The 11,236-nt window shown below is 36.5% G+C and overlaps 2 protein-coding genes across 2 annotated transcripts in view; both read left to right on the top strand.

Annotated features, from left to right (window-relative positions):
• The window catches only part of RBP1 (retinol binding protein 1), a 36,337-nt gene that overhangs the window by 416 nt on the left and 24,685 nt on the right, over positions 1–11,236 (top strand). Inside the window, exon 2 of the mRNA XM_061378900.1 lies at positions 305–483. Within this exon, the coding sequence (XP_061234884.1) occupies positions 305–483 (179 nt within the window). The remainder of the gene's footprint in view (positions 1–304; positions 484–11,236) is intronic.
• RBP2 (retinol binding protein 2) overlaps positions 345–11,236 on the top strand; it is a 44,112-nt gene continuing 33,220 nt past the window's right edge. The window contains exon 1 of the mRNA XM_061378897.1: positions 345–483. The gene's annotated coding sequence lies outside the window, so the exon portion shown is untranslated. The remainder of the gene's footprint in view (positions 484–11,236) is intronic.

Genomic DNA, 11,236 nt, shown 5'->3' with positions numbered 1-11,236 from the left:
AATGTACTTACTGCAGTTTTGTGTTTGCATTGGATGTTAAGTGCTAGTATTTCTATAGAAATATTGAAGGCCTTATTGACTGTCAAATACAAGTGGTGGGTTTTAGGATTCCATATAACCAGCAAATCAAAACATTAACTTATTTAAGTTAAAACCATTAGGTTATGGGCTTTTTCGTGATGAGAAACCTGGCCTGAAAGATCTGGACATTTACTTATCATTCCCATTTGAATTGTCCCAAGAGCTACAAGTTTCTTTTTGTGACAGACTTCTCTGGATTAAAGTAATTCTTTTTCTTTTTCAGATGTAAATGTTGCTGTAAGAAAAATAGCAAACTTGCTTAAACCTGACAAAGAAATCATTCAGAATGGGGATCATATGATCATTAAAACGCTGAGCACTTTTAGAAACTACATCATGGAATTTGATGTAGGAAAGGAGTTTGAGGAGGATTTAGCTGGGGTGGATGATCGCAAATGCATGGTAAGAATTAGAACACGAACAACAGACCAAAAAAAGGGGAATATTAATGATCTGAGGCCTTTTGTAGATGATGTCTGTAAACCTTTTTGTGTGGCTACTCCTAAAATGAGTTCTGTACTTCTCAGTTTGCTGGAACACAGTCATTAGCATGCCTTTACATGAAAGGAATGCTAATTTTAATCAGGAGCAGAAACCAATTTTATCAATGAATGAATACTATCTCCAGTGAAATGCTACAGGATTATACTGGGATATTTCTCTGTCAAGAAGACATTTAAGTTAGACTTTCAGAATCTTTTCAATAAGTAATGCTTTACAGTAAAGAAATCTGCTGATTGCAGAGTCAGGCACTATTCCCCATGTGTAAGAATGGCCAAGTGCTTATAAATTGCTTATAAATCTTGTTCTTGTTGCTGTGCTTCTTCCTGGATATATTTATCAGAGCAGATGTGTTTATTAGTCTTCCAGAACAAATCTTACTGCTGTCAATAAGCAAACTCTGAGGACTGCCTTATGAACTCTTTTTGCTTGCCAGAGAGATGATGTTTTCTAACTTAAGTCTGGTCAATACCAATTAACAGAGGAAAAACTTGAGAATCCCAGGTTCTTTTCTGTTAGTTTGAAAGTGTGACACCTGCGATATCCTACAGTGAAGAAATTGATAAGGAAAATAAAATTATCTCAGGAGAAAAAATTACCGTATAAAGCAGAAATTACATAAAAGAGAATTAATAGGTTTCCATTCTTAGAATGACAGTGCTGTTTAGAACCAATTCTCTAACACTAGGATATATGAATTTACTTTTTCTCTGGTGATGGTAGGAAAGGGAAGGATGGTGAAGATCAGGAAAAAAGAATGGCTAACTAGTGAGTGCCTCAGCTGTTCCTTCTGTATCCCTTGTACAGAGGGCACAGAAGCATGATCGAGTGCAGAATACAAAAGGGAGAAGCAATGTTTATAGGAAAGCGTCCCAATGTCATAATGCATTTCTGACTGCTGGAAGGCTCTTAATCAGGATAATGAGGTCAAGATCCATGGAACAGTTATGAGCACAAAGAAAAACGTGGACTCAGGTGACAAAACTACTATCAAAGAGAGCAATGTTCAGAGCATCCGCTTAAGTGGTAAAAATGTCTGAAGTCCTCAGTGTTTGAGTCAGTGAAGTACTGGTTGTGTGCCTACAGAACTGTCTCCATCTAAACATTATCTATACATAAATACCATTAAACTCCATGTAAAGGAGGACAAAGACATCCTCTATGTGACAGAAAGAAGTGTGCTCTGAGGCTGTCTAGCATGTACGTGCAATGAGTTTTTAAAAAATGTGTCAGACAACCACTGTGCTGAAAAATGGGATTAAGGGGATGTGGGAGCATGGCTATGGCTTAGTCCTGCTTTGGAAATGCTGAATAGATGTAACGCACAACTCTTATTCCTGACAAATACCCTAAATATTTCCTTATTTGTAATGAGGAAATTCTCTACCCTATTTTGCTAAATTGAATGATTGGGAAGAATTCAAAATGTTGAACCAGAAAGAAGAAAACAGTGAAAGATGATTCTAGTCACTACAACATCTATTTGGTTGGGAGTGGAACTTAAGTTCACTCTACTCCCAAGGGTTGCTTAAGCATTTTGTTGGCTGTTTAGTGCAAAATGCTTACCCAGCCTTGGAAGCATAAGGTACCAACATCTTATTGCCTTTTCCAAAAAAATCCCAAATCCCAAGTGGAGTCACTAGTCCTGAATGTTTAAGAACAACAGGCACATGACTTAAGAATGACAGACACATGACTCCACAAAAGCTTCCAGAAGTGCTCCCTGTTCCTTTATGGCCTGCAGCAACAGATACCAGCTGTACAGTTTAGGTCACTAATCACTGGTCTTGATTTGCCTTGTAGCAATATATCATACTTTATAGCTCAATTTTCTTTTTAAAGGTTTCTTTTCTGCATGAGACCTCAGCTTTGTCAAAGGCAAAGGAGTACAAGAAGCTGCCTTTATGAAGGCACTTCAGCCCAAATCTGACAACCATAATGTCGGGCAAAACTTGCAGTTGTTAAGCAGCAAAATAACTCCCAACAGCCCAGAAAGAGTCTTGTGAGAGAAGGGTCATGAAGGTGATATAAGAGATACTGCACCACTCCCTAAATGTCCTACGAAGAAAACTACCATAAAAGCAAAGGTTGAATATCATTCCTGGTGTTTCCTTTTTTCATCTATAGTTTGTGAAACTGCCTGCCATAAATGGCTTAATCATTAATAGTTAACCTGTGCAGTGGGAGAGATTATGAATCAATTATCGTTATTGATATTGTGGACTGGGCAGACCACTGGGCACGTTTTATCCAAGTAGCTCAATGTATGAGAAGTACAAAGTAACATGGATAAGACAAATTACACATTAAACATTAATCTATATAGCAGAGCAATCATCAGGAGACTAGCAAAAATAAACCTAGAAGTAACTCATCCAAGAAGTATAGATCATTTTTTCTTTTAATGAAGAATATATCATCTATCCAGAGTTAACATATCAGTAAAAATAATAGTGGGGTGAACAGGTTGCATCTTCTGTTTAATTCACTGAAATTGTCTTCACCTCTCAGTTGTAAAACATGTCTTTGGGTCAGTCAGGGTAGAGTGTAACTGCAATTACTCCACATGAATACTGTCTCTGGTAACTGAAGACTAAAATGTTTTGCTGATGCTTGCTTTAAAAGTAAGTTGAAGGTTTGACATTAGGAATTGGTACTTCTGTGATAGGGTAGCCCCTTCCTTCAGTGCAGTTGTGGTTTTTTTCATTTCTGTGGCTGGTCACACCTGGAAGCCTGTCTAAACTCTCTGGAAGGTTGAGTTAATTGAGCTGGTTAAACCTTAGCAGTTTCAGTTTGTGATTTTATTGACCTTTAACTTGCTTTCTTGTATGTACATGTCTTTAGCTGATGCTGTTTTCTTAAGGGATATAGGTAACAATGGCTGTTGACATCAGTTCCTTTATGATTTTGTTTCTGTTGGGAAGTGAAAAATTGTTCCTTTGGAATCTTAAGAAACTCACTAGCCCTGCTAGTTTAGTTAAAGATGTAATTTCTCTGTTTTGTAGAACCAAAGATGAGGATGGTTGACCACACAGATGTGTGGACACATGAGAGATCACTAATCACAGTGCAAGGAGACAGCTGATAATGCATTCCAGGCAATACTGAAGCTGTGTCTGGAGCAAGCTGCCCCACAACCTGCTGTGTTACGAAATGCATTCACATAACTCCATAACATTGTCATGCTCCTCCTGGAGTCTTTCCCCAGACGTTTTACCTCTGAGATAAAAGTCAAATAAGAGTTTCTCTATTTGTGAATTTCATGAATGATGTGTTTCTGCAGGTTTGTTCATATTTAATATTTAGGGTTATTAAAACCGTGTCAGTTTGAGATACAAAAGTAAAATGAAACTTACATATACAGAAACATTTGTTAGTCCTTGCAAACATTTCAAGGTGCACATTAGATGTTGTAGAAAGACATTTAGAACATTAATACTGTATTATTTCGCATGTAACATGACGTTTGAATCAAATCTTGTGATAAAGTTTCTTTGATGATAATTTGATGAGTTTGTTCGTGGTTTTAATTGGTCACATGTAGCAGATGAATAGTGTACTAAGACAGACATTTAAAGTTAAACTGATAACTTGGGTACTGCCTGAACTGAGTATTTGTTCCTGCTGTCTTCATCGTCCAGTCTCTTCATGAAATTTTCTCAATTTTAAAGATAAGTTCTATAATCTCTAGTTGAGATTAATTTAGTGTTTGGGGTATTCCACTAAGTGTAAAGCCTTGTTTCCTGTGCATAAGCTTTACTGTGGAGAATATTTACTGTGCACAAAAGAGGCAACACCTTCTTAAAACAATTAATTTAAAACTGTCTCCAGAAGTAGGTCTTACTCATCACCAGATAATTTTTCCTCCTTTTTCACCATTGGCAGTAAGCAGTGAAGCTGAGGAAACATCCACAATGTGAAATAGTAGCAGTAAACAGAAGAACAGGGCAGGTTCTGCACCAAGCAGAGTTAGCTTTATGTACCTTCACAATGTATTTGCTTAGTATAACAGCCAAAAGTTGATTAAAAAGTTAATTAAAAAACTTAAAGGCTGGAGTTCCATGTTCCAGGTCTTTGCACCCAATGAATCAAAGCAGACTGAGATGCAAAAATCACTTCCCTAAATTTTTTACTTCTCTAATCATTTTGCTGCTGAAGTCAGAGAAAGTTTTTGCATTATAATTTTTCTCTGCTGTTTAAGCATTTGAATGAGACTGAATTGCTGTAGTTCACATTATCCAGAAGGAAGCTGTCTTTTCAAAGAGACTAAGAGCAAGCAATCTGTTTAAAAAACCAAGGGAGATGCTATGTTCTAAATAGCAGAACAGCAGGATGCCTTGGATAACTGAAAGCAGCATTAGTTGCATTAGAATTTAGTATTTGGCTAAGCAGGTGAAGGATGCTTTGATAATTTGGAGCTTTGTGCTCTTTGACATGGTGATTTTCTTACATTGAAGCAGGAGAGGAAATGACAATGGAGACTGGTAAACAGCTATACCAGCAAGAAATTGAAACTGAAGGTGGGAAATTGTATCTATTAACCATTTAGTTAAGCAAACAGAACACAAGCAGAATATAACCGTATAACGTATCACATGGGTGCCATTATTGGAATTAACATAGTTTTTAGTCATAGTTAAGACTTGGTGGGGTGAGGAGGCGGGTTTGGGAGTTGTAGAATTCACTCATCACAACTATCATACATCTTACCACATGAAATATCTTCCTGAATATATAGGCATTTAATGATTAAGCCACATAAGGACTGTTAACAGGCATCAGGCCAATCCTTCTGGTACTTGTGACAGGTGTCAAGGTGTTTGAAACTGATCATGGCTCTGTTTTAAATAACAAACATTCCTAATGTGAAAACCATTCCTCTCTAGTTTGTATTCAGGAGCAATGCAATGAAGTTTAGTTGTTCTTAACATAGTTTGATTTCTACTGCTGCCAGGTCAGAATAAAGCCCTGTTACAAAATCACATGGCTTATGGAGTTTATTAATTATTTAAGCAGGGTTCCTCTGTTCCACAAATGGAATTCACAGCTGTTAAGTTAGTCTAGAGTCGGTATTGGAATGAAGACTTTGCTGCCAGAAAAACAGCAGTGTTTCAATACTTGGGTTTTTAGTAGGGATCCCTCCCAGGATGAGAAGACTCGGGTATTTTGCTCCTGTCTAGTAAGATGCGAGATCAGCAGTATGTCTTTACTTGATCCTTCTGACTCAGTTGTTTTGTTTCCTCAAATGCTGTCCTTTTCTTTTTGGCTTGTATTTTCTCATATGCTTTGTTGGAACAAGGACTGTTGTAGAATTACTGTTGCTGGGAGGTGAGTTTATGGTATTGACTGTGTGTACATACTAGTCTCCTCTCAAATCCAGTGTCCTGCCTTTGCAATACTGTAGATTCCCCAACTCCTCATTGGAATAATCTCTGACTTTTGAGGGGGTTTACTTCAAAGGAGGTAGTCTTCATGTCATTTTCTGTTGATACTTCTGACCTCTTACAGACTGTTGTCCACAAGTGAGGAAGAGCAGTCTTCCAGTCCCCTTCTGGGGCTCCAGTGAACAGAGATACCTACTTGAAGCTGTCTCAGGCTCTGTAATACTCTAGTTCATTCAGCCTCTGTGCCCCAGTAAAGAACTGTTTCCTTTTTTCTGCCTTGTTTCACACTGCATACTCTTTCAGCCTTACTGCTTATTACCTGTAAGTGATATGCTCAGCACATTTGTGTGGTGATATCAAATGAGATCTCTTCAGTCTTTTGCCGTATAATTTAAGATGTCATTAAATTCACATTTTACAGTGCTGGATTCATGTCTAAAACCCAAGAGCGATCACAAGCTGAGCTAGTTATTCACAAAACCTTTGCTAACGTGTTGAAGTCTTGTAGGTGAGGTGGTTCGGGATGGTCTTTTCAGCTCTCTCTGAATCCTAAAAAGCTCTGAGAATTATTAATGCAGAAAGTGCAATCAAAAAGGATCAGCTGAAAACCTGAGAACCGGATTTAGCAAATCCAATTTTGAATGACAAACCATTAGTGTTATGTACAATTGCATCTTGCTAAAATTACACAGGAGATAAATCAATTATATAAATTAATTTAAAAAGGGAGTGTCTTAGAATCAATTCTGATCCTTGCACAGATTGGATGTGCTGTTTTGTACTTCTTCCCTGGCATAGGATATACAGAAGTCTTCCTGTTTTTGTATTATTTGTATACAATTTTGTTTCATTAAAAGAAAAAGAATCCACCGTTCCTAATAAATAAAACATTATGCACTGTCCAAAACATTCATTCTACTTCTCCTCCCACATTTTGTCACCTGCATAGCCTTGAGTTTTGGCAAATTTCCATTCCTGGAACATGTCTTTATTTATTGCTTGTCTTCATTGCTGTTTTGAACAAGAATTCAAAGTAAGGAATTCGAACATTTAGAATCTGATACTATCCTACAGCAGCTTACCCTTGGATCTTAAATTTGTCAATCTAGTCCTAAGTCTCTTTGCTAGCAGTGGAGATGCTGACAATCATAGAAGTGAAATACTGCTTCTAGAGGTGCTTCAGCTTTTGACTACTGTGAACTTCAGTAGTTTTCTTAACTGGGTGCAGAATGCCCAGATTATAACTAGCTTGTCTTTCCATAACAATCTGAGCAAGTTTGTAATGGCATGAACATACTTTCAGAGTTTTCTAACTATAGATACCTACTATGAGACATCACATCTACCAGCCCCACGAGATTAGTTGTACTGTACACTCAACTGTCTTCTGTGAGTTAACTTTGGGAGTCCTGGTGTTGCATGGCTAAAAACAGGAGTGATGAAATGGGAGGTTAGATTTCTAAGTGCTTCCACCGCAGTGAAGTTAGTAAGGGAAAGAAAGGTTGATATACATTGTATCATTCAACCTAGCTAAAGGATGGCTAAGTGTGTAAAGCCTTTTTCTAGCAATTTATATAGATAAAGTCTAGGAACACTACCACTATATTTTCTATTGGCTTTGTTGTTGTTTTCTCAATAGTTTATCTGGCTGTCACTAACATGCGAGATGGAGATTTGATGACGTAAAAGAAGTTATAGGATGAAGAGATGATAAACCCTGAACATGGTTGTATCCCTGCTGTTAGCAATGCACATAGGTCATAGGTTGTAACTACAACATTACAGAATGCCCCTTCCTAGTTACATTTGATTTTGCCTGTAATATCAACATCGGTTTATTCCATTAGGACTTCATTTGATGAAAATTTCCCCTGCAGACTGCTTAGCTTAAAGATAGTTGGTACAGATGAAAATGCTGTATCTTGAGAAGCTACTCAATACCTTGTTGGATAAGTTGCCATGATTGATCAAAAATTTTAGGCTATTTTCTTTGGTGTTTTTTTGTAAATACAATACAAGGTACAGCTCAAGATAGATTTGACTGTGTCACCTGACTTAAACAGTTCCTTTCCATTGTTTAATCCTTCTTAAATTTTAAGTACAGTTGTAAAATGACTAGTCATGCTCATAAGTGGAGAATTACTGGATTGACATGGAGCGCGGAGTGCGTCATTGCTGGTTTAGAGCATTGCAGTCATTTTCTGCAGCACCATATAGAGAACACACTCTGAAGGGAAGTAGAAGAACAGAACTAATACTGATATATATTTCTCCTACAGATGGGAAATCAATAACATATTTTTTATAAAGGATGGTAGCTGCAATTCATGTTTGTAAATGCAGTGTGTCAAATCTATGTAGCATTAACAAAAAAATCTTTGTGGGCTACTTAAAAAATGGTATTTTATTTCATTCACCTGTAAAATGCATTAGGTATCTTCAACTGCATGCTAGGGATAGCCAGCATCAAATGTTTTTGCACTTAGACCTCACTGGGAAATGCAAAGTTCTCTGATAAAATAGGTTCATGATTCTTTCAGTAAATCATAAAAGTCAGCATCTCTGGCTAGGGGTCAGTCTGACTTGCTGCTACAAGCTGGAAGTAATACCTGTTGTAATTCTGCAGGACTTTATTACTGTTACTGCTGCCTAGAGAAAGTGCAGATACACAGTCAGATTTGGTTTGGTTTTACTTAATAGTTCATTTAATAAATCTGCCTTGTCTCAAAACTGAAAACAGTAAGAGAATACTTGATCATTTCTTTGAGCTCTAATTTTCAGGAAGGTGGTGTTGCTATGCACATGTATTAGAATCTTCATAACACAAAGATTAAATCACTAACAGAAGTATGTAAATGGCAAAGTACTAAAAGGAAAATACCTAAATACACAAAAAAAGTGTAAGACTAAGGAAATCATATCATGTAACTGAAGAAAATGTGAACATTTTTTGTGTTATTAAGCTTCAAAGACTTCTTCACCTCCCAGAGGAGCTCTCTTCAGCAAGAATAAAGGGTATATAATCCAAAAGATGTGCAATATTAGTGGTTACAGTTTTTGACAAAAGTTAAATTGAGGCAAGACTCACTCTTATCTCTCCATTAAGTTTTCTTGTGCTCCTTCGGTATTTTTAATCACACTATTAACTAATGACATTAATCACTCTTTTCTTTTGAAGTTTCATACAGAATTATATGCATTTGACCCAATAAGTATTTGTATGATTATGTAGTAAGTAAGCAAAACTTTAACTTGCTTATGACAAACTAGATTATATACTACTTAATCGAAAGGAATAAATGAAGTCTTCCATTTATCCTACAAGTAGTACAAGGTAGGAGCCTTCAGTTTTAGAGAAAAACTGCATTTTCATCTAGTTGGTTCTGTGGCCATCAGGAAACTGCAGCTTTCCAATGTCCTCAGAGTTTATCTACTTCTCCTCCTCTTGCTTGTGGAGGAAGGTGAAGAATAGGAACTGTGTGCCTGGGATGCTGTGGACACCAAACTCTGGCAAAGATTTTCAGTTGTCCCAGACAGAGGACAGTAGCTCAGGCTCTGTAATCAAGCAAACCTTAGGTAATGCTAGTATTAAAATGGTGGCAAACGTGGTTAACTATAAAAGCTTACTATTCTAAGAAAAGCTGCTTTACATAGAAAGCATTTCTTCTTAATATGTGTTTGGTGGGAGAGGAGAACAACAGCAGCTAAAGGTTCATACAGAGCTGCTTTACTGGTCAGTCAAGTGCTTGACTCTTAATTATACAACAGCATTATCCTGATCTGATCTTTAAAAATGAATCGTTGCTCTTACATACCACAAAAGAGATTGTATTTACTAATACAGTTATTTTTTAAATATTATTTTTGTTACTGTTATTGTAATGTTCTGACCCAAATATTTGGAAATGTTCTAAGGCAGGTACTTGCTGCTGGTAAAGGGTGGACTATTAGAAGCAGCCAGTGTATAACAGCCACAGTAACTCCAACCCAAACTAATGCACAATGTGTGTCTCAATAGAGAGATTTAGAATGGAAGGACTTATTTCAATCTGAGTTAAAAGGGAAGTTTCCTTCTTCTGTATTAGTTGTGTCTTTTATTGGCTGAGACATTACAGTTTGACCTAAAGAAAGGAAGATAAAAACAGTACTGATTAATCTTCCTGTCATCAAGTGGTTGTTCCTGCTAACAAAGAAGAGGACATTGTGTTCTCCTGCAATCTATTCTCTCCTTTATAACCTTCATAGGAAACCAGCCATATACAAAAATCAGAAACTGTATGATTTACTCGTATCTCTTCAGTATTTATATTTCTCAAAGGGAAGAGAGAGGATGGTAACTGAGAATATTGGATGATAGAACACCTTGGTTAACGGTCTGTGGGATTGCACTCTTTGTGGTTATCACCAAATTGCCAAAAGCAGTATGTAATCTTGACTCGAAAAAAAAGTGTGTTGTTTTCTGAGATGAAACAATTTCCATCACCCTTGGAGGCTGAAAAAGTTAACATCTCATTGCAATGATACAAATATTTCTCAATTGCCCCAAGTGTACTAAGCTAGTGAGCATTATCAAGACTAATAACTTCCTCAACTGACTTAGAACATTAATAGTACTAATAAAGTTGGATCTTACTTTATCACAGTATATTGCTTTTGAATTCACACACAAACCCACTAAATTTAACTATTAAGCTAGTTTAGTGGTTAAACTATTCTGAACTAATACTCAATGGATAAAAATAAGTGCTGTTACTAAACGAAGTTGTAAATACAAATGCTTCATTCCCAGTATTCCTCACATCTACAAGTCATCAGTAGAAATAATGTTCATTTTCTGATATATTGTTTAGAATCATCAGAATTTCTTTGATAGGTTAACTTACAAATTAAACAAGTTTCACTTTGACTAGTATTAATTTTTACCTTGTATCTCCAACTGGAAGTCTACAGATTCAAATCAGACATAGAAGAGGGCTTAAACTATGATGACCACATTAACTACATATGTTAAATAGCTTTACCCAAATGTTCCTGCATTAGCATTTTATACTTTATAAGCATATGGCTTTTAAAAAAGTTACCTACTACTTGGTTTAAATATGTCATTTTACAAGAGCAAACAGAAGAATTTGTGAATGCATTTTCCAAATTGTAGAGATTTTTAGCAAGGACACAAGAGTTTGTCTTTCAGAGACCCCAAATGGTGCAAACAGACTATATAGGATCAATAACAATGCCTTGCCTATAATTGTCTGTGCTGGAACTCTTTT

Source organism: Neopsephotus bourkii, unplaced genomic scaffold, assembly GCF_033783945.1.
Source record: "Neopsephotus bourkii isolate Nb327-2 ecotype Australia unplaced genomic scaffold, CSIRO-AGI_Nbou_v1 NB_1768, whole genome shotgun sequence".
Classification (NCBI taxonomy): Eukaryota; Metazoa; Chordata; class Aves; order Psittaciformes; family Psittacidae; genus Neopsephotus; species Neopsephotus bourkii.
Note: the sequence above shows the minus strand (reverse complement) of the source record. Positions and strands in the feature narration are given on the sequence as shown.